Source organism: Opisthocomus hoazin, chromosome 15 (genome assembly GCF_030867145.1).
Source record: "Opisthocomus hoazin isolate bOpiHoa1 chromosome 15, bOpiHoa1.hap1, whole genome shotgun sequence".
Classification (NCBI taxonomy): domain Eukaryota; kingdom Metazoa; phylum Chordata; class Aves; order Opisthocomiformes; family Opisthocomidae; genus Opisthocomus; species Opisthocomus hoazin.
The window spans coordinates 12283491-12299326 of NC_134428.1; the positions used below are offsets into that span (position 1 = coordinate 12283491).

Genomic DNA, 15836 nt, shown 5'->3' on the forward strand with positions numbered 1-15836 from the left:
TGCTACCATGGGTCTAAAATTCACAGACAGTAAGAACAGATTATGAAAGTTTTGTGCTGCTTTGAATTTTTTTTTCTCCCCAGAGTTTTTACATGGCGGTTTCCCAGTACGATTTGTACAGAGTCCTTTCAGTTCCTTGAGAAGCTCAAGGATGCTGAAAAATCAGACCAGCCAGATAACTTCTCCTTTAAAGATCAGGAAAACAACGCATCAGAAGGCATGATTGCATTTCCTATGGATGGACCTGGTGGCCAGTGCGTGGCGATGCTTTCCCTGTTCTCCCTGGGACTTGTATCTGTGAATGTGAGAATCCCAGAGCAGATAGTTGTGGTGGACAGCACTATGGTTGAAAATGAAGTGATAAAAAGGTAAAGACTGTTATTTTTATTACTAAATATGGTTTGGGGGTAACTTAAATTAAACTGGGCAGGCATTAGCATTTTCTGCACTGTATTGTGGCACATTTAGCTGTGATATGGTTTAGATTCTTATTTCTGAGGCAGCATTCTGAAGACTGAAAGGCACTTGAGTTGGTACCTGTCATTATAACCTTGGACTGCGTTTGTCTTCACATACGTGAGAAATTGCTAGGCACTTCATTGCCAGCAGAGCCAATGCGGAGAGCAACGTGTGCTAGATGAGCATTTTTATCAACGGTGTACCTTCGCGTTTCAAGGGCTAAAGAGGATTAGTGACAAGGTTTCGGCTTTATCAGTGAACCTGTCTCTGCAGCATTCGTTCTCTGTATTGTCTCCTCTCTGATTTGTTTGGTTTTTTTCTTTTTTAAACCTCCAGTAATTGAATACCACTGAAATTGAAACTCTCCCTAGGCAGTCTAATCCTATGAACAGTTATCCTTACAATCATTACATGTTTTCTTAAGAGTGCAACTAAAATAAAATCTCTTGCTATAGTTTAACCTATTGCTTCCTGTTATATTGCCAATAGACATGGAAACTACTCTGTTCTCTTTCGAGCAGCTTATTACCTATTTGAAGATTGTTATCATAGTCGTCTTTTCATAATATGCTATTCTTTTAAATGAGCAGCCTCAGTGCCTTTAGTTGTGTTTTTGGTATGTTATTCATGTTATCTGGATCTCTGTCTTTCATTGTTTTCCTCTGCACTGAACTGTGGTGTCAAAAAACAAATGCCCTGCTCCTGCTGGCCTGTCTGTGCCAATTACATCATGCTCTATAGGCGATGCACCTGCTAATACATCGCAAGATGAGGAATGGCCTTAGTCTGGCCAAAAAAAAGGCCAGAACCCCCCAGTGCGGTGATTCATGTACAGCTTACGATTCCTGTGAGTCACTACAATAGGTTTCTTTTCCGTTACCTAGTTAATTGTTTCACCTCAGGGTGGGGACAGGTGCATAGTACTATAATAAAAATAACATGCATTTGTCCAGATGAAATTGCTTCCTGCTCTCTTCCAGACTATTTCCCCAGTTTGTTGGAAATCTTCTGAATGGAAATCCTGTCTTTTCATACGCTTGCAGTCTCTCCAGTTCAATGATCCTGTGCAAACTCAATAAGCTATTTTATCGCCCGGGTCATTAGCAAAACTACACTGAACCCTGGACTAGTCCAGTGCCGAGTACAGGCATTTGAGTCCCCTTTTCCAGCCGGTTATGTACTCGTACTGTTTTTTCTGAATGATGTGTTCCCTTTTGGTTTTAAATATGTTTTAAGAGAAAGTACATAAGGTCTGCCGCGTCTTAGAAAAGGCTGGAAGGAGCCTTTAGTTGTCTCTGGCGTAACCTGCTTAAAACAGAGGCAACTTCAGAGTTGGATCAGGCTGTTCAGAGCCTCCACCGTTATCCCTAATGACTCTTGTTGTGCCCTGGAAAGAGACACCATTGGTTTGACGAAGTTTGTTTCTGGGAAATTTATCCTGGCTGCTGCTACAATCTTTCTTTGCTTTGAGGCTGTCTGCAGTTTGTTTTGTGTTGGTTTTTTGTTGGTGGGGGTTTTTTTCCTTCTTTTTTAAAGTAACTGGAACCTTTGCTGTGTAATTCTTCCTTCACCTTTTCTCCCTTAAAAGTAAACGCTGTCATCCCTGTACTGCAGTGTCCCTTACGGTCTCAGCCTTTGTGCTCTGACAGATGTTCCCTCATGATGAAGCGTGCTGAACCAAAGAGGTTCAGCAGTGTAAGCTGAGATATTTTGGGTTCATTTCAACATGTTTGAAAAAAAGAGAAAGTTTCCTTTTCCAGGGACCTTTGGTGCATTTTCTTTTTTGTAGTTGCTTGTTCTCAGCATCTGTTCTTGCTCTGCTCAGTGTAATGAATCACTTTCTTATTTTGGAAAAACAAACAAACAAACAAACAAACAAAACACCTCTGCTGTAGTTTGGGAAAAGAAGGACTTGAGGATGACGACGACGATGATGATGACTTAGATGACGGCTCTGGAGGCAAACGGAGAATAGAAGTAAAAGCTCGCCAAGCATCTCATACCAATTACTTACTGATGAGAGGCTACTGTGCCCCAGGAATTGTCAGCACGCGCAACCTGAGTCCCAGTGACAATATTGTGGTCAATTCCTGCCAGGTGAAGGTTAAGCTGCGATCTACACCAGTTCCAGGAAGACTCAGCTCTCCAGGTGAGTTTCTGTTTGGCCTATCTCCAACAGAACTGGATTGGAATAGGAAAGATTGCGAACTCGTGAGCTGAGGAACTGACTTGAACAAAGCCTCTTAACAGGAGCATTCTTTCTTCATTACACACGCAGTTTGCCCTGTAATGCTTTCTCTCCTGACTTAAACAGGTGGTTGATTTAGACGCACCTTTTTTTGGTAACAAGTCCTTGCCTGTATTTCATGTTGTGTGAAACTATTAATCCAAAGGGGAAAGTCTGTCCTCTGCTCTGTTATCCCTTCTCCAGGAGGCTTTTCAGTCCCTCCTGCAACTTAAAATACCATATTATGTCACACCCGGGCTTTATCTTCTGTAAAGAGAAAAGAAAATCTTTCAGAGCTCCTTGAATGGCAGTTCACATTTACTTGTCTCATGCAAGTGCCTGAAATAGTGGTGTTCTATCTCTGGCCTTTTACCTACAGTAATTTAAACATTTTTATCCTGTTTACAGCTTGAATATTTGCAATTTATCAGCACTCTCCCGTCTGGAAGAGCATCTTCCTTTCATCTGTAACACAGATGTACCCAGGAAAGCCTTTAGCTATTTAGCTCTTTAGCTGGAAGATTTAGCGCTGTCCCTGCCCCTTCCTGTTGCTGTTCTGGCAGAGGTAAAATAGAAATGCTCTCTCGTATCTCTGCTGCCACGCATGCCCTCCAGGGCTGCTGAGCTGGCGGCTCATGACAGTTGTTCCCATTTTTCCTCGGCTGTCAAAGAAGCGCAGCTGTCATCGCAGTGTCCCACAGGGCACGACGCAAAGGCAGCCTGCAGTTAAAAGGGCGAGGAGCAGGGAAGAACAGTGCCAAAGCCGCCCTCTAATCATCCGGGACTGGAAAAAGGTGTTATGCTCTTCAGCTTCTGAATACTCTGTATGGGGGGGGAGGGAGGGGGGTGTCACCTTTGTGCAGTGATGGGCCTGTCTCAACCGCAGAGATGCTTTGTTACACAAATTGTACTAAGACATTGTCAGCCTCTAGTTTATCCCATATTTGGCCAATAGTTTTCGGCCATCAATCAGCTGCTTCCAGTTTTTCGATCAGTAGGGTCCTCCACAGCATTTCCTTGCCCTAGACTTTTCACTTGACCTTCTTCAAGAAAAAAGGTGATGATTCCCTCATTAACTTCAAGTTAAGCTGACCTAGTGTTAGAGAGAATACCAGCAAGTCTGCACTGTCTGTCAGTGATATTTCGCTCTGATGTGAGGGTAAGCCCTTGTAAACCAGCTTGCTCTTCTTCTACAGGTCTTTTCAGAGACAAATATGTAAGGCAGAAAGAAAAAAGGAAACTGCAGCAATGAAGGTGGAAAACTGAGCTCTGTTTTTAATTACAGTAGTCTAGAACACCTCTAATCTGTCTGTCTCAGAATATTTATCTTTCTGTAGTGTATTGCATCGTAACAAGTGCTTCACAGCTTATCCACTCATTTTTTATTTGCTTTGCAGTTTCTTCTCTGCTCGATAACACGTCTGTGGGAGTCTCCTGCCTCCCTGAAGCTTTTACCAGGCTGATAAAAATCCAAGAAGAAAATTACAAGGTTGATTGGTTTCTTCACGAGTGTACAGAACGTTATGGCTATAATCCCAGAGATGTAGCTGCTGTTTTGGAGATCCGTAATGCCATAGAGGCCACTTCCCACTTTGGAATTTGCAAAGCTGAGCTGAGCAAACGTTTCTGCAGCTATGAAGACGCAGAATCTGAAGGCACCAGGAGCTTGGAGCAGTACATTCAGGTGGATTTACAGCCAGCTGCTTTCCCTACGTTAATGTTTGCATGCTTACTATTCCCCTTGAGTGGGACTGTCTTCCAGGCTGTAGGAAGCAAATATAAATTGAACAAAGCTATTTATGTTAGGCAACAGATCACATCCCAATACCTGATAGCAATCTCACCTCAAAGTTAGGAAGGCAGCACTTACTTAAAGATAGGAACAAACTGTTTCAGAAACTTAGAGGTGCCAGCATTCACCTCTGGAAGCAAAATACTCTTTCCCAGTTACATTTTAAATTAATTTAAGCTGGACAAAAATGTCCTGTACTATAATTTCAGAAAAGTTTAAGGGGTAAAACATCTTTTCAACTCCAGTGCAGCAGGACAGAAAACTGAATATTCTACTAAGCTCTTCCTCTTTCTTTGCTGCCAGTTCAAGATGGCAATTCCATGATATTTGGTTAAACTGACATTTCCCAGTGAAAGCTCCCAAGACAATTTTTGTGATGTTCTGTGTTTGTGGTTTTTTTTCTTTATAGGACCTTATTGAAATGCAGCAGGTTTTAGAAGTAGGAGGCCATGCTGTAAGACTGGTTGCAATAGTATTTGCCAAGCCGTGGCTACTGCATTCAGTTTGTCTGAAGAACAAACCAGACGATTGTGATCAGCAAGGTGCAGACACCACTCCCCTAGACGTACCACAGGACTGCCTGCCTTCGGAACCAACGAAGGGAGAGGAGTGTGAGAGAGAGGAGGAGCAGCTGGGAAGAGATACACAATCCGTCAGTGATGACGAAGAACCTCCAAGGAAGAGATGTAAGACTCAAAATGATGTCCTTCAAGATGGCAGTCAACTCTGCCAAGGCTCAGAGAGTGGTCTGAGAAGTGCAAGTGAAAATAACTTTGATGCGGGTGTTACTGATCCTGCTGCAATGAAGGACGCTTTAATCACGGATGAAGAAACAGGCTCCCTGGGAGGGCAGACAGAACACCGAGCCGAACACCCAGGGTGTGCTCCAGAGGCTGTGAATGTGGACACTTGCAAGGAACAAGATAAGTCTTGTTCTGAGGACAAAGAACTTGAAGTAGAGGGTGATGAGCTCAGCACTGAGCACAAGCAGCAGATCCCTAGCCTTGAACAGTCAGCCAGTGAGCAGGATGATGATCTCTCCTACTTACAGGAGAACCCAGGAGTCTCTAAAGGTATGTAGGAGCACTCTGCATCCAAGAAGTAGCAACTAGCTCATCATCACTTGATCCCAACCGGGTAGCGCCACTTTATAAGCAAATACTAGATTTTTTTTATGACGCTGTACCAGAGAGAGAGTCTGTCGTTTCTCACAGACAAAGTAGTGTAACACTACTTGATCTGGAAGGTCTGGGAGGTTTCAAATACATCACAGATTCCTCCCTACGCCTATTGCTGGAATGTTTGTGACTAGTCCAGAAATGTGTTTTCCTTAGAAACTTGTTTCCATGTCTCACTCTTCTCCAAAACCATATTTGGATCTGGAGTTTCTCATCTCTGGCTTCAATCCAAATGCTGGACATCTCTAAACCTAGAAAACACAGCACCACTAGCGTACATCTAACTAGAAGGCCCATGACTGAAAGTTGGAAAGTCATTAAACCATTCACTAGAAAGCAGCACATGCCAGTGAGAAGATTAATAGCCTTGTTTGTAACCCAAATTGACTTCATTTTCATTTCATTTTTACTGCCAGTTTTCCTTTGTAATAGCTGGTAGTTCTTGCCAAGCTTTACATTAAGTAGGTTGTTGGGGATTTTATTTTGGTTTTATCAGCTCTGATTTCAGATTGAATCACAAGCTAACTGCTGATGTGGTGTTTTGCCAAGATCTGCTGTTACCCATGTTTAGGGCTGCAGACTGATCCATAGCATCTTAGAGCTTGGTATTGTTTAATCGGAGCCTTCCTGCAGGAAACAGACTGGGGGACTGTCTGAACGGCGTAGACTTCAGCAGCTCGTAACATGAAACCGCTGAAGCACTGTTCTGGATGTAACTTCCTCTTCTCTGTCACGCAGGAGGGAAAAAATAGTAATGCTATCAGGCACATAGTTCTTACGGGTCTACTGATGAAGGCCAGCTGAAGGGTTTACATGCACTTAAGCCAAAGCTGTTAGCCTCTGGGTGTGGTAGAAATACCTACATTAAGTAATTGTGTAATTAAAACCCATGATGTAATGCATAATGCAAGTTGCAGAGACAGCCTTCGCTTTGAAACTGAACCCTGCTGAAATCTTGCGTTTGCATTCTCACGTCTGCAGCTACTCGGGCTTCTGCTCCACTTCCGCTTGATTACCAGGAGCATGAAGTTAAACAACCCGCGTGAGCACCTGCGAGGCGAGACCCCGCACAGCTCCCTGTGTGAACCGCGGTTCTGTCAGCCCGTAGGATGGCCTGTTGCTCAGCCACGTCATCAGACTTCTGGGAATAAAAATTCTTGCTGGGATTGGGGAACGGGACCACAAAAAGTGTGGTTGCGAGAAGGGGGTGTGGGAGGAAACAGTACGGTGCAGACAGGTAAAGGCAGTGAGAGCACAAGCTTAGAGCTCCCCATGCCACTGAGAACACCACGCCACGTAGTTCGCTTGTGCCATTTTCCAGCATAAGCTGTTGCATCTTACAGCTTAGCCACCTTTTACTTCCCTTCCACTAGTTGAAAGAGTTTGGGTTAATTAAAAACTGTGTGTTCTTTTCTTTCCAGGAGGTTTGATGCCAGATGTATCCCAGGCAGCCAGGGACCGGTGAGTAACAGAGGTGTCTGCAGAATAACTGAGCACTTAGCACTACCGGAGTAGTATCTGGAAGGAAACGATGTGGAAACCTTAGTTTTATGCTTTGATGGGCAGTGAGCTTTGATGATAGAGAAACACTGTGTTTTCCTCCATTGTTCTTGCTAATGTTATTTGTGCGTGCTGTAAAATTTTCTCTGATACATTTCACCCCCCCCCCCCCCAAACTCAACTAGCTCCAAATATCAGAGGAACAAAACTAATTTTATTTCACAAAAAAGTCCAGTGCCAGAAAGTCTCAGCTTCCACATGCCCAGGAAAGGCCTGGAGAAACTGCAATATGGGAAACGTGAATTCCCATGCAGGGCCTGTCTTTTGCCTCCATAAATGCTAAAAATGAGGACTTTTTCCTATCTGAGCACTGTTGCTGCGTGTTGCAGATTGAGCAGGTCTCAGATAACTTTTGGAGGATATTGGAGCTAGTAACAAACAAAGCTTTCCTGGTCACCAGGACTCAAGGTAACGGGTGGGTGGTATAATGGTGGTAAGAGGGGTTCTCGGGTGGCAAACACCTCCTGTGAAATCCTTCGGGTCGGTGGAACTGCCCAGGAGATGGGCATCAGTCCCTGCTCAGAGCAACTGCAGAGCTGACCCTTGCATGCCAGCAAACACCGGCAACGGGTGTGGCAAGAATCTGTGTCACGCAGAAATGATGATGATGGGAAATCTCACTAAAAGAATAATTCCTGACGGTGCTGAACTTAGAATTGTCTTTTGCAGGGCCTGTGAGAATGTCTGCTTCATTGGGAGACCGTGGAGGATTGTGGATGGGAATCTGAATAAACCTGTGTGTAAGGGGATGATGGAGGCTGTGCTCTACCACATCATGACAAAGCCAGGCATAACGGAAGGCACGCTGCTGCAGCATTACGCAGGGGTGCTGCAGCCCGTCGCCGTCTTGGAGATACTGCAGGTATGTGAGTCGGCAGCTCTCTGAACTCCCATCTGGTTCAGTTTCCACACACAAGAGTCGGCAGCTCCTTTGCTGGAAGTCCCGGGAAAACGGGACTGTGAATGAACCACGAGAAACAGCGCTCTCCCTTTAGTGGAAATTAACCAAGCCAGAGCACGTTACTGCTGGCAGTGAGGATGGGAGGAGGCCTTGCTTTACCCGTCCTTGGAATTACCATGTTACTGATCTTAACATTTGCGCTCGCTTCTGAAATGATGTATGTATACCTTTCCGGTGGGTAGTCTTTGACATGAGGGTCAGACTGAAAAGTGTCTGTGCGAGACAGCACTGTAACTAAGACCTTCTGTCCTGACAGACGTGCTTGAAGGCAAACAGCCTTAACTGTAGAACAATACGTGCTGAGAAAATTTGAGTTTCTCATATTTTTTCCCCACATCTTGAAGTTTGATTGCCACCACTGCTACTTTGCAAATGAAACCTTGATTTCCTTCCCCCCTCCCCCCACAAGGATTCAAATCTGAAGTGCAGCAGTAATGCTGCAGTCCTTCCCGTAAGCGTGACTTCCCCTACCAACACTGGAAATTAATATTCCACATATTACACATGCCACACTTCTGTCCAAAGGCTCCCACGTTTTGGTGACAACGCAAGCTGTGCGTATGACCAGTCACGCACCGAGCACCTGGCCTGGCTGTTCCAACACAGCTTGTCCCTACATCCTGTGCCGCAGCAACGCTGCCAGGAGCGCAGCCAGGATCAGGGATGGGTTTAAGACTGCAGTACAGTGGATAGTGGGGAGGCGTGCACATGTGGGAGAGCAACACAGATTCCCGGGCAATTTTAATTCAAATCCACAAAATCAAGCAATTACCTGTACACTTGACAGACCAGAGAACTTTAACTTCTCTACCAATAAATATGACAAGAACAGGTTTTGAAACCATAGACAGAGCTTTTGTCTCTAACATACCAGCTATAACATGCACACCTATGTAAGATTATTGAACACACACTGGAAGTTTTCAGCAAATAGAGCACATAAATTGCCTTGCTGGGTGTTGCTGTGGGAACGACTGCTAACCCATTAACAAGAACCGATGCAGAAGTCTGGGATTTACATCTGTACTGGCCTTAAAATTATTTGTAACTGGTCCCAAGTGTTGACATGTTGTTGAACGCGTGTTCTGTGTCAGTAGCCAGATGCCAGCCACTGTGCTGGAAGTAACAGACGAGTGTGTACCCAGCTGAGGGAATGTGCTTTCTCGTGCTGTCATCGTGGCCAACCCCGTGGCCTCCTGAGCAGGTGGAGCGAAGCCACTTTAGGCATAAATTGCCCAGCGTTTCCAAGAGCACTGTAGGTAGAACAGCAGTCAGTGCATTTTTTTTTCACCGCAGCTGCTCAAGCTAAATGATGTGAATTTTTTCCGCAGGGTCTGGAAACTCTGGGTTGCATCAGACGATTCTACATGAAAAAGCCATCCCTGGTGTCGCTCTTTTCTCTGCCGGTTGTGGAAGAACAACTGAACAACCCCAAACTGAGCGAAACCCCAACAACGTACTATGAGCCCACGATAGACTGTACTCTCAGGCTGGGAAGGGTGTTCCCCTGTGAAGTGAACTGGAATAAATGGGTGCAGATTATGCCTGTGTGAAAGAGGTAAAGCTGGGCCACAGTGAATTGGTTTAGCCCAGGTGTTAATGCAGATTAAATGTTGCAATTTGTGCCCCATCGTGTTTTTATTGTTATTTATCTTTTTTTACTTCTGAATGTGTTTGAGCTGAGAGCAAAGCTTAATCTTAAGACACAGGTAATACCTGATCCCACTGTAAGTATATTCTTTTTACCCATAATTGCTTGTCGAGTGTATAGCTCATAGTTCCTGCTTTCTTAGGGGGTTTTCACAGCTTCTACCACAGGCCCCTTTTCTTCCCCCCCTAAAGCCACCGCGGTAACACTTTACCTTGGCTTTGCCTTCTGCTTGGCTGCACAGCAGCGGGCCCTGTGCTTAGTAACTATTCTTTACCTTGGCTCCCTGAAGATCCGTCCCTGTTTCAAACCCTGGTGGGCACGGCGGCAGCTTATCGTGTGTGCCTGCGCAAGAACAGCAGCCTCGGGCGGTGGTGCCAGCCGCACCCCGCGCCAGGTTTCGAAGCAACCACGCAGCAGACGGTCCCTTCCACCCAGGGGCACGTTTATTGCAGGAGCAGATACCCAGACCCCCCACCCACCCCCCGCGGGCCTGGGGCTCCTCCCGGGCCGAGCCCTTTCCTCAGGAGGGTACAGCGGGCTGGGCCCGGCCCCGCGGCCCCCTCAGGCGCCGGGCGGGCCCCTCAGGCCTTCCATAGCCCCCCTTATTCCCCCTCATTCCCTCCTCAGGCCCCGCGGCCCCCTCATCCCCCTCCGGCGGCGGGCGGGCCGCTCAGTCCCGCCAGCGGTGCCCGCACCGGGCGCTGCAGCACTTGTAGAAGGTGGTCATGGGCTCGTCGGCCGAGCGCGTCTGGATCTGCATGAAGTAGGCGCGAGGGTGCTCGCACTTGGGGCAGGGCTCTGCGGGGCGAAGCGCGGAGCCGTGAGGCGAGGCGAGGCGAGCCCCGAGCCCCGCGCCCCGCTGCCCGGCGCCGGGCGGTACCTGCGGTGGAGTCCACGTTCTCCCAGGCCGCCGCGCCGCCCAGCACGTCGTCCACCTCCTTCAGCCGCGGATACTTCCTGCTCGTCACCTGCGGGCGCCGCCGGTCAGGGAGCCCCGCGGCCCCCCGCCCCGCACACCCCCCACCACCCCACCGCGCGCGCCCCCGCACCTTCCGCGTGACGTTGCGCACGTAGGGGCAGGTGGTGCAGGCGAAGCGGTGGCAGCGCGGCCCCTCCTCCGCCACCAGCACGTTGCCGCAGGCCGGGCAGAAGAGCAGCATCGCCGGGGCCGCGCGCCGCCCGCCCCTTCCGGCGCGGCGATGGCGGCCGAGGGCGAGGCGGAGCCGGCGCACGCCGAGGTGCTGGAGCTGTTCCAGGCGGCGCTGGCTCGGCTGCTGCAGGACCCGCTGCTCTGCGACCTCCCGCCGCAGGTGGGGCCGGGGCCGGGGCCGGGGCGGGCGCGGGCGACGGGGCGGCGGCGCTCAGCCCCGCCTCGGCCGCCCGCAGGTGACGGCGGAGGAGATCGGCTCGCAGGCGGCGCTGGAGCACGGGCAGGCCATGACGGTGCGCGTCTGCAAGGCGGACGGCGAGACCATGCGTGCGTGGCGGGGCGGGGCGGGGCCGGGCGGGCCGCGGCCGGGCCCTGAGCGGACCCCTCTCCCCCCGGCAGCCGTGGTGGTGGTGCAGAACGCCTCGGTGCTGGAGCTGAAGAAGGCGCTGCGGCGGCACGTCCAGCTGCGGCAGGCCCGGCGGGGCGGCGTCCAGCACCTCAGCTGGTGAGCGGGACCCCCGGCCCCGCGTCCCCCCCCCCGAGCCGCCCCGCCCGCCGCTGCCCTCGGCCTTTCTCCCCCAGGAAGTACATCTGGAGGACCTACCACCTCACCTACGCCGGAGAGAAGCTGGCGGATGACAGGAAGAAGCTGAGGGAGTGAGTAACCGAGTCTGGTCCGTGGGGCTGGGAAGGCCTCGCCGGAGCCCACGCAGCAGCCGCGGAGGCAGGGCCAGCTTGGGAGCCCAGGTCCTGCACGGTGGGACGGGAGGCCTCGCAGGGTTCCTCAGCCACAGCCCGAGGTGGGACAGGAGGCCTCGGGGGGTTCCTCGGCCACAGCCCTTCGGTGCCAAGTGCCATCCATCCAGTTCGGACCTCACCGAGGCGGCCGGACACGCTGCCCCCTGCGGAACGGGCTGTGCTTGCTGAGGTTGCACCTGAGGGCTCCTGCAGAGACAAGGCTGGTGAGAAACAGCCACCAGCGTGAGGGGAGTAGGACGCGGAGAAGGTGAGAGACGGTACCGTGCGTAGGAAGCGCGTTAGTTCTCCTCCCTGGGAACTGGGAGCACCTGGGGAGCAGCTGCTCAGCGAAGGATGAGGGCAGGACACGTTACGTGGTGGAGGGGATGCAGGGTGGAAGGGGCCTCTGGCAGTCATTTGGTCCGACTCTCTGCCCAGGCAGGGTCAGCCAGAGCTGGTTGCTCAGGGCTGTGTCCGGCTGGGGTCGGAGTATCTCCAGGAACGCAGACTCTGCAGCCTCTCTGGGCAACCTGTTCCAGTGCGTGGCCACCCGCACCGAGGGCTTGGCAGAGCTGCTGAGGTAGGAGGGTGGAAAAATGGCAAGCAAAGAGCGAATCAAGGCTCTGGACCTGCACATCCACGTCTCGGAGACCACCTGGTAATGGCAGTGACAAACCCCTCCCACGTCTCCATGCCTGGTCTTTGGGCAAGGAGGCAGGAGGTGCTGCTGCATGCTCTAGCTGCTGCGTGCAGCAGTGCTGGGTATGCCAGCCCGCAGGCAGCCCTCAAGAAATGCTTGTCTGAAGCATTAAATATTTAGCAAGGCAGCCCTAAGTCACGCTGCCCTGCAAAGCCTCAGCCGTGGGCGATGGGCGTTGCATTTAAGGGGATGTTGCAGTTAAGGCAGACAACCGGATCCTTTAGTGCTGGCAGCATGTTCTCTGTACACAAGAGAATTTTAGCTTGTCGGGCATTAGGGCACAGCATGTGATTGTAGGAGTCCGTCTGCCCCTGGGAAAGAGGCGGCTGTGGGATTTGAGAGGTTCCTGGGAAACTGGCGTGCGACAGCAGAACTCTCTGTTCAGGTATGGCATCAGGAACCGGGACGAGGTCAGCTTCATAAAGAAACTTCGGAAGTAACCTGTCGGGTAGGTCCGTTAAGAGCTACCTTCATCTTCCTCTTCCCCGGACCTCCCAGCAGCGGGTGGTGCTGCTCCCGCTGCGCAGCACAGCATTTGAGTGCCCGTCTCCGCAGGCACCAGTCCGCTTCCACATGCTGGCCGTGTTGCTTGTGCTTCTCTCAGGGCGGGGAACAGGACTTGGCTCCTTCAGTTAACGTACATCAGGAGCAGAGGCAGCGATCTTAGCGCTGGCAGTGGTGTATCTGTAACCCTGCTTTGCGTTTGGACTCTGAATCTGCTCCTGCCATGTCCTGAGATTTATTAGACACAGCGTTCCTTTGTTTGCCCTTGTGACTGTGTCTAAGCGCTTGCTGTCCTTTCGGCTTCCCGGCTCTCTGGCAGTCGCTGCTAGGAGGTGGCTGGGTGCTGACTGCCATCACCCCAGCGTTTGGGTCCTGCCGTGTGCCCCTCGCGCCTGCGGGACTGTTCTCCCGCCCTGCTCCTGTGCCATTCCAAGCCCTGCGGCTAATGGAAATGTCCCGTGGGCGCACACAACCAACTGTGACAAGCAAACACAACCCGGCCTTTGCTGTTTCCCAGCGGGTGCGTTTTGAGCCATTTTTCTCCATTGCTGCAAGCTACAGGGAGTCAGGAGAAGGGACCCCAGCTTCCAGATCCTGCAGGTTTTGTCTCTCAATTTCTCCCTCTTCTGGCTCCTAGAAACTGAGTTCAACCAATTCATTGTTTGCAGAAGACAGGACACCCCACCAGCCAGCTTTTGGTCATGGTATTGCCAAGGTGTTTAACGGGTGCATTTAAGAGCACTTCCAGCACAGGAAGCGCTAGCAGCATGTCTGTGTACCCGTTTGTAGCCTATGCAGACATAATTCTGGTATTATACTGCTGTTTTTAGAAAGTTGTACACACACACAAACACAAGATGTGGCCAAGACTCAAGCTTAGTAAGTTTAAACTATGCCTGCTTCCCCTCCCCATCTGAAAACACAACCACGGTGTCTGAAGAGCAGTGGTAAGAGCAGCTTTTCCAAACACTCGGGTTTTTTGTTCTGCGGCTCCAGCTGGCTGCATTAGAAGCGGTTGCTTTGTGACCACAGTAGCTTTTTTCTTCTAACGCTGCACCATTTGCATCATCCCATGTAACGAAACGTGTGCCGTGGCCAAGCAGTCTGCCACACGGTGCCTGTGGCCAGCAGTCACCTGTGGCACTGGCCAAGCCCCCCAGCCCGGTCTGGGTGTGGTAGCATGATGATAAGGGAGCCCAGCACGCAGTAACTGTTGTCACTGCCAGCTGTTGTCTTTCTTTACCAGAGAGCAGAGAATCCAGCCCTACCAAGACCAGACTGCAGCTTCAGCGCGTTCCTGGAGGAAAAGGCTGTAACATTTCAAAGAAACAAGCTCTAGCAGAAAGGACATTCTCGCGTGTTTTTTTGCAGTTGCTATTTGAAATGTCTGCTGCTGAGCTGTATGTGGAACCCACTTTCAGTGATTAAAGAGACCCTCTACCTTCCTGAGGCTTTTAAGACCCCTATTTCCAGCTACAAATCTGTGTCGGAGTGTTCTGGGTGGTAGAAAAGGATTGATTCTACTGGTACCTGAAACAGCACGGGTGAGATGATAGATACAGAAAGTAACAAATGTAGCCACAGACTATGCCGAACAATTAACAGTAGCTAAAACGCTACCTTGCCGTTTAATCACCACCTTAGCAGCAGTAAACAACTCTGGTTAAAAATGTAGTACTGAAACTAGTGTAATAAAAATAATGGCAGCAGAAGAGGTTCAATACAATTGAACAAGGCACAAACGTTCTGTTTTCAGAGTCTTCTGAGATAAGGCAAAAACATGCCTGCCAAGTGCTAAGGAGACAGTTTAAATTAACCACGGGCAGGGTTAGAAGTGTCATTGGATTAGAGGCTCTGTCCGCATGGAACCAGCACAGCAAACGCAAAGACAGTCCATCTCCAGTGCCTGCTCGAGAAGCCAGTCTTTGCCTTTCAGTGGAGCTGTGCGTCCAGGTCGTACTTCTCGCAGAATTTGTCTGTGAAGGGTATACAGGTAAGGAACTCGCACCACTCGCACTTGATGGGGTAGAAATAGAACAGAATCACAAGTCCTGAGAAGAGTGCAATGAAGATCAGCTGGAAAACTATAATTTGGCATCGCTTCCTATATAAATCGAACTTCCCGAAGCTAATGTAGGGCAGGAAGGCAAACGAGAGGAAAAAACCACTGATAAATCCTGAAATGTGAGCAAAATTATCAATCCAAGGCAGGAGGCCAAAGGCAAAAAGAAAGAGCACCACAGCCAGCAGCTTGAAGAAAGCCCTCCATGGACGTGCCAGGATTTGCCAACTCTGGAAGAGCTCCACAAAGAGACAGGCCAGAATCCCAAACTGGGATCCTGCAGGGCCAACCTGCAGAAGAAGAGCATTACAGGTAACATCAGGCAGATGGGATGTGGCCTCTGCAGCCAGCTCCAGGCATTACAGTTATGTATCAGTCAACCCCCTCTTCAGTGTTGCTTGGGAAAGAGATGCCGCAGCCTGCAGCTTCGTCCTTATCATGGGGTTCAAAGAGTAAAGGGGCCTGGTTTGATTTAGGATCAAGGTAGGTGTGAGGCCAGCAGTCACCAGCACAGACCTAAAGGAGGGCAGATCTGGCCACCAGCATGGAGAAACCCTTGAAGACAATCTCCTGGCTCCCCACACCGACCGGGTGCTTTTCCTTATTGAAGGATCTGGAAGATAGTCCTCCAGGCCCCACCACGCAGTCTTCTAAGGTGCAGCCAGATGGTCACCTCAGACTTCTCCAGCTGTGGCATGCGGACAAGGACAATCCTGGACAGACTGTGGGAAAGGTGAGCTCTGCTCCTTGCCCCTCTCCTGCCTGCCACTCGTACGTGGAGGGTCTCTGGCACCAGCTGCAGCTCAGTTCCCAGTTGCCAGGGGCCTCTCTTACCCTGTGGCTGGACAAACCCC

At 50.2% G+C, this 15836-nt stretch overlaps 4 protein-coding genes across 14 annotated transcripts in view; 2 read left to right on the top strand and 2 right to left on the bottom strand.

Annotated features, from left to right (window-relative positions):
- The window catches only part of GTF3C1 (general transcription factor IIIC subunit 1), a 42813-nt gene extending 33012 nt beyond the window's left edge, over window positions 1-9801 (top strand). For both annotated transcript variants that reach the window (XM_075436517.1, XM_075436518.1), the window contains exons 31-37: window positions 84-368; window positions 2355-2608; window positions 4084-4370; window positions 4888-5551; window positions 7078-7117; window positions 7886-8078; window positions 9509-9801. In XM_075436517.1, coding sequence (XP_075292632.1) covers window positions 84-368; window positions 2355-2608; window positions 4084-4370; window positions 4888-5551; window positions 7078-7117; window positions 7886-8078; window positions 9509-9730 — 1945 coding nt within the window. In that variant the 3' untranslated portion in view covers window positions 9731-9801. The remainder of the gene's footprint in view (window positions 1-83; window positions 369-2354; window positions 2609-4083; window positions 4371-4887; window positions 5552-7077; window positions 7118-7885; window positions 8079-9508) is intronic.
- Window positions 9802-10425: 624 nt separating this feature from the next.
- POLR3K (RNA polymerase III subunit K) lies at window positions 10426-11041 on the bottom strand. The gene is made up of 3 exons (XM_075436531.1): window positions 10878-11041; window positions 10709-10796; window positions 10426-10626 (listed from the first exon to the last, which is right to left on the bottom strand). Exons 1-3 carry the CDS (start codon window positions 10986-10988, stop codon window positions 10499-10501), a joined length of 327 nt encoding a protein of 108 aa, XP_075292646.1. The 5' UTR covers window positions 10989-11041; the 3' UTR covers window positions 10426-10498.
- SNRNP25 (small nuclear ribonucleoprotein U11/U12 subunit 25) lies at window positions 10993-14365 on the top strand. Its single transcript, XM_075436530.1, has 6 exons — window positions 10993-11138; window positions 11215-11305; window positions 11378-11483; window positions 11561-11635; window positions 12802-12864; window positions 14167-14365. Exons 1-5 carry the CDS (start codon window positions 11028-11030, stop codon window positions 12854-12856), a joined length of 438 nt encoding a protein of 145 aa, XP_075292645.1. The 5' UTR covers window positions 10993-11027; the 3' UTR covers window positions 12857-12864; window positions 14167-14365.
- A 148-nt stretch (window positions 14366-14513) lies between these two features.
- The window catches only part of RHBDF1 (rhomboid 5 homolog 1), a 37250-nt gene continuing 35927 nt past the window's right edge, over window positions 14514-15836 (bottom strand). For 9 of the 10 annotated variants that reach the window (XM_075436528.1, XM_075436520.1, XM_075436525.1 and 6 more), the window contains one exon: window positions 14514-15272. In XM_075436528.1, the coding sequence (XP_075292643.1) occupies window positions 14853-15272 (420 nt within the window). In that variant the 3' untranslated portion in view covers window positions 14514-14852. The remainder of the gene's footprint in view (window positions 15273-15836) is intronic. The other variant, XM_075436526.1, reaches the window with a different exon arrangement.

What these genes read in the sequence shown, in the direction of transcription:
- POLR3K (XM_075436531.1), bottom strand. Translation starts at nt 10,988, where the DNA reads ATGCTGCTCTTCTGCCCGGCCTGCGGCAACGTGCTGGTGGCGGAGGAG. An exon ending in TGCGCAACGTCACGCGGAAG is followed by an intron (nt 10,797 to 10,877) that starts GTGCGGGGGCGC and finishes CGGCGCCCGCAG; the next exon opens with GTGACGAGCAGGAAGTATCC. An exon ending in GAACGTGGACTCCACCGCAG is followed by an intron (nt 10,627 to 10,708) that starts GTACCGCCCGGC and finishes TTCGCCCCGCAG; the next exon opens with AGCCCTGCCCCAAGTGCGAG.
- SNRNP25 (XM_075436530.1), top strand. Translation starts at nt 11,028, where the DNA reads ATGGCGGCCGAGGGCGAGGCGGAGCCGGCGCACGCCGAGGTGCTGGAG. An exon ending in TCTGCGACCTCCCGCCGCAG is followed by an intron (nt 11,139 to 11,214) that starts GTGGGGCCGGGG and finishes GGCCGCCCGCAG; the next exon opens with GTGACGGCGGAGGAGATCGG. An exon ending in GGCGTCCAGCACCTCAGCTG is followed by an intron (nt 11,484 to 11,560) that starts GTGAGCGGGACC and finishes TTTCTCCCCCAG; the next exon opens with GAAGTACATCTGGAGGACCT.